The sequence below is a fragment of the Medicago truncatula genome, chromosome 3, assembly GCF_003473485.1.
Source record: "Medicago truncatula cultivar Jemalong A17 chromosome 3, MtrunA17r5.0-ANR, whole genome shotgun sequence".
NCBI lineage: Eukaryota > Viridiplantae > Streptophyta > Magnoliopsida > Fabales > Fabaceae > Medicago > Medicago truncatula.
In genome coordinates, this window is record NC_053044.1 from 46,950,138 (window position 1) to 46,954,256 (window position 4,119).

At 33.6% G+C, this 4,119-nt stretch overlaps 1 protein-coding gene across 1 annotated transcript; it reads right to left on the reverse strand.

The window, feature by feature from the left end:
* Positions 1-1,255: 1,255 nt before the first annotated feature.
* Positions 1,256-3,472, reverse strand: LOC11421690 (ethylene-responsive transcription factor ERF110). The gene is made up of 2 exons (XM_003602466.4): positions 2,919-3,472; positions 1,256-2,397 (listed from the first exon to the last, which is right to left on the reverse strand). Exons 1-2 carry the CDS (start codon positions 3,304-3,306, stop codon positions 1,712-1,714), a joined length of 1,074 nt encoding a protein of 357 aa, XP_003602514.1. The 5' UTR covers positions 3,307-3,472; the 3' UTR covers positions 1,256-1,711.
* Positions 3,473-4,119: the final 647 nt, after the last annotated feature.

A 4,119-nucleotide genomic window follows, 5' to 3' on the forward strand; every position in this document is an offset into this window, starting at 1 on the left:
TTTTAAGAGATTAAGTCAATAGTTTTGTATGATTATGGCTTAAACTTCAACGTTGTATACTATTACTTGCACAACATCATTTGTTTTTAGGTACTTTACACGCCACTTAGCTATTTTAAGTGTGAACAAGTAGCTTAATTACACCACCTTTGAAGACGACGTGTAACTGTAAAGACCTAAAGAAGCCTTTAAAGGGAATATTTGTTTTCTAGTTTTTACGTTTCTCCAACGAAAAGAACAATTATTTTGAAAGACTCCTTGAAATTAAACTATGTGCACCTTTCATTTATTCGTTCTTTGTTTACTTTGTATTGTTAGCCTACCTTTACGAAGCCATGTTTGAAATTTTGAATAAATCCTCATGTCAATCTATATGTTTATGTTGAAGTCAATTTCATGTGTTGAACCTTTAAATTGTCGTACGTGGTGCATTTTCAACCTTCATTTTTTTTTTTTTACAAAACAAAACGATATTCATTCATTCAAATCGATAGAGTACATTAGATACAAACATCGCTAAAACGTAAATGATGAATCTGCGAACAAACTCACAGCACCCAAATTAATAGCATACAACGGCAAAAAGCCTAAAAATAATATGATAAAACCTAAATCACCGAAATACTCATGCTTCCGGATCTGCAACGTTGACGTTCAAATCATTGCTTGAATTTATAATTGATTAATGCAGATATTTCAATAGAAACTGAACAAACACCGCAACAAGACGCGAAATCAAACGCCGCACAAGACGACGAACAACACAACGCCACACTTAGACGACGAAATCACAAAAAACACAAATGAAAAAACTTGATAGATGTGAAAACCACTTATTTAGATTGAAAGAAAAAGGGAAAAAAGATGTAGAGGGGTGATTCTAGGTCAAAAAAGACCTAAACCCACCCCCCCTCCCCCCCCGATGAATGAAGGAGAAAGAAAGTTTAGAGAGAAGTTGAAGTTTCTCTCACTAAAAAACTAGGGCCGGCTAACCTTAAATTATTAATTTGTTAACGAGTATTTTGCGGAGGATAATTAGACAATCTTTTATCTAGTGTGTTCAAAGAAGATTCTAAAATAATAAATGCACCGAATGATGCTTGAATTTATAAGATGTGATAGCGACTAAGGATGTTAAAAAAATAGTGAGAAAAGAATTGGTAGAAGAAGACCTCGTTACATGAATACAAATGGTCAAACACATTATTCTCTTGTCATGTTATGTTATGATGTCGCTAACGTGCCACTTTCAAAATTTCAAAACAATGGAACATAGCTTGCAAACTAAATACAATTACTCCAATTGGTAGGGAATCAAATTTCTTTCAAATATTGAGTACTACTATCTAACAAAGAAAAATTAAAATTTGCATTTCTAGAAAAATTATCACCACAAAAAATGTCATGAATTGCGAATGAATTGCATTAGTATTGGAAATATAAAATGTAATAAAAGAGCAAATTTGTGTTTGGATCTTCAGCAGGAGGAGGTGCACATGATCTAAATTCAAGAAAATTACACCAGATAAAAATGGACGATGTAGCATTGACACTTCGGACAGGCGTATCAGTATCAATATCGTGTTTGGTATCCAAAAATTACACCAGATAAAAATGGACGATGTAGCATCGACACTTCAGACAGGCGTATCAGTATCAGTATCGTGTTTGGTATCCATGTTTTTGCCTGTGATTCATTGAAAATTAATCATCAAGAAGGAGAAGAGCTCTGATCCGAAGTAGACCAAGGTGGCAACTGAGTAGAAAAATACGAGGAAACTGAAGTATTGCCCTGCATAGAAGAAACAAATGCAGAAGAAGATGATGACAAAGAAGAAGCTGGCGACGATGATGAAGATTGTAGATGAGAAGCCATAGAAGAAGCCCTAATCACATTATCATCATAAACATTCCTTGCAGGAGGAATACCCGAAAACTGAAAACGATCATAAAAGTTTGTCGAATGCTGAGAAGAGTTAGGAAAAGGTCTAGTATGAACAACAGGATCAGTAGAAGTTGTAATAGAAACAATCGAACTCGGTGAATTCGAAACGTTCCATTGAGTAGTAGTAGTAGCTGGTGGAGGGTTACGAAGTGTAACATTTTCAGGGAAATTGAGTTTGGCTTTGTTGCCTCTAAAACGAAGAGCAGCTTCATCATATGCTCTAGCAGCTGCTTCAGCTGTTTCAAATGTTCCTAACCATACTCTTGCTGCTTTGAATGGATCTCTTATCTCTGCTGCCCATTTTCCCCATGGTCTCTGTCTTACTCCTCTGTATTTTCTCTTTGCTTCTCCTTCTCTTACTACATTCTCTGTTCTTTTATATTCGTATACTGCATTCCCCATTTCTCTTGTTATTCTTGTTGTTGTCCTATTAATGCTTGAACTTTCTGCAACTGCATTATTATTTGACACCATTAATCAAAATAATAAGCTTTGTATTTAATGGAAGACAAAAATAACTTAGTAAATGAACTAATGAATTAATCCAATATTTTTTTTGACCTTGCATATATTATGCATTGTTCATACCAACTGAGCTAAGCTCACGAGCATAAATTAATCGAATACACGCCTAAGTTATACTTACATTATTACTTCAAATAAAAATTAAGAAAAAAAAACCAACATGTTTTATTTGTTGAGAATTGTTATGTTCTAATGTTTTATGTTAGAAACTAAAAATGAAAGAAAATACATAAAAGTGGTGTTTTGTACATTCAAAGTTATACATGGTTTGAATCATGACTAGATCATCCCATCTTCAATTTATTTATTTTATGGCCGAACTTCGAATTATCAAGTCTATGATTCAATTTATTTATTTTCTAATCGAACTTCGGATTACCAGTTTACACCGGAGGTTAAGTAAAAAAATAATTGATGAAAGAGGAAAAAGATTTAATTTGGTGCTTACTTGTTGTTGGCAAAGCAGGGGAGGAACCACCGAGGAATTTGAAATCACCAACAAATCTATCATCTTCCCTAGTTCTCTTGAGAGAAGAACATGAAGAAGAAGGAGAAGACAAAGATTGTGTTGTAGAAGGAGAAGACATATTGTTATTGATATTTGTTGCAAAAGCAACCCTTCCTTCAATTGCACTATTATGATGAACTATATCAGCGTCACTTTGGGTTGGAACATCTCCAGAAACGATATGAGTCAAAGCTGAGATCATTGCAGACATTTCTCTATCCCTATTCAAACCTGGAAAGATCATTTCAGTTGACAATTTAGTATGATCATTGAATTCACTTTTGATAACCACTTTGTCTTTTGAATTCGCCACCTTTACCATACACATGTAAAAATATACTATATGCTTGTTAGTTTATGTTCCCTTGATTTATGTTTTGCATGCAAAAAATATATATGTTTCAATCGTCAACCCCATTAAAATGGTTCGTGTATATATATGTATATGGTAAAGAACAAGATTGAAAGGTTCAAATGGGGTATATAGCCGCCATAGAGAAGAGTCAGTCGGTGATTTAATGAAAGAGTGGAAAACTTTTGCACGAAGCAATTGAAAATACAAAAACACTAATAAAATTGAATAATTAATTAAAACGTAAGCGGTTTGAAAAATTCATTTTATAAATGTCTTACCCTTAGTAATTAATTTATCTGTTTCTTGTTGTGTAATAAAGAGGACGTGGAGGAATAAGAATGATTAGAAGTATTTATTTAAAATAAAAATGATACAGAGAATTGAGAGAGAGAGAGAGGAGGTGTGAAGGCAGGCTTGCCGGCACTCCGTGTTGTGTGTGTGGAGAGAACCTACATGACGGTACTTGGCAGCTCATTCGAGCCAATATTAGTCGGTGAAAAATAAACAAGTTAGCCACTAGGTAGGAGCCGACATGAACGAATGTCGAATAAATAAATGCTAATACAAAATGTGTTCAATAAGATGATGATCATTATCTCTCCAAAAAAATGATGATCATATATGTTACCATATACTGGACCGTTGCTTGCCAAGAGCAAGGAGCTAAAAAATTACATTTTTACTTACATAATCGGCTACTAAATATCATTTTTTCTTAGATAAATGTCTATTTATCTGTAGATAAAAGTCATATTTAAATTAATACTCATATATTTAACTACAACT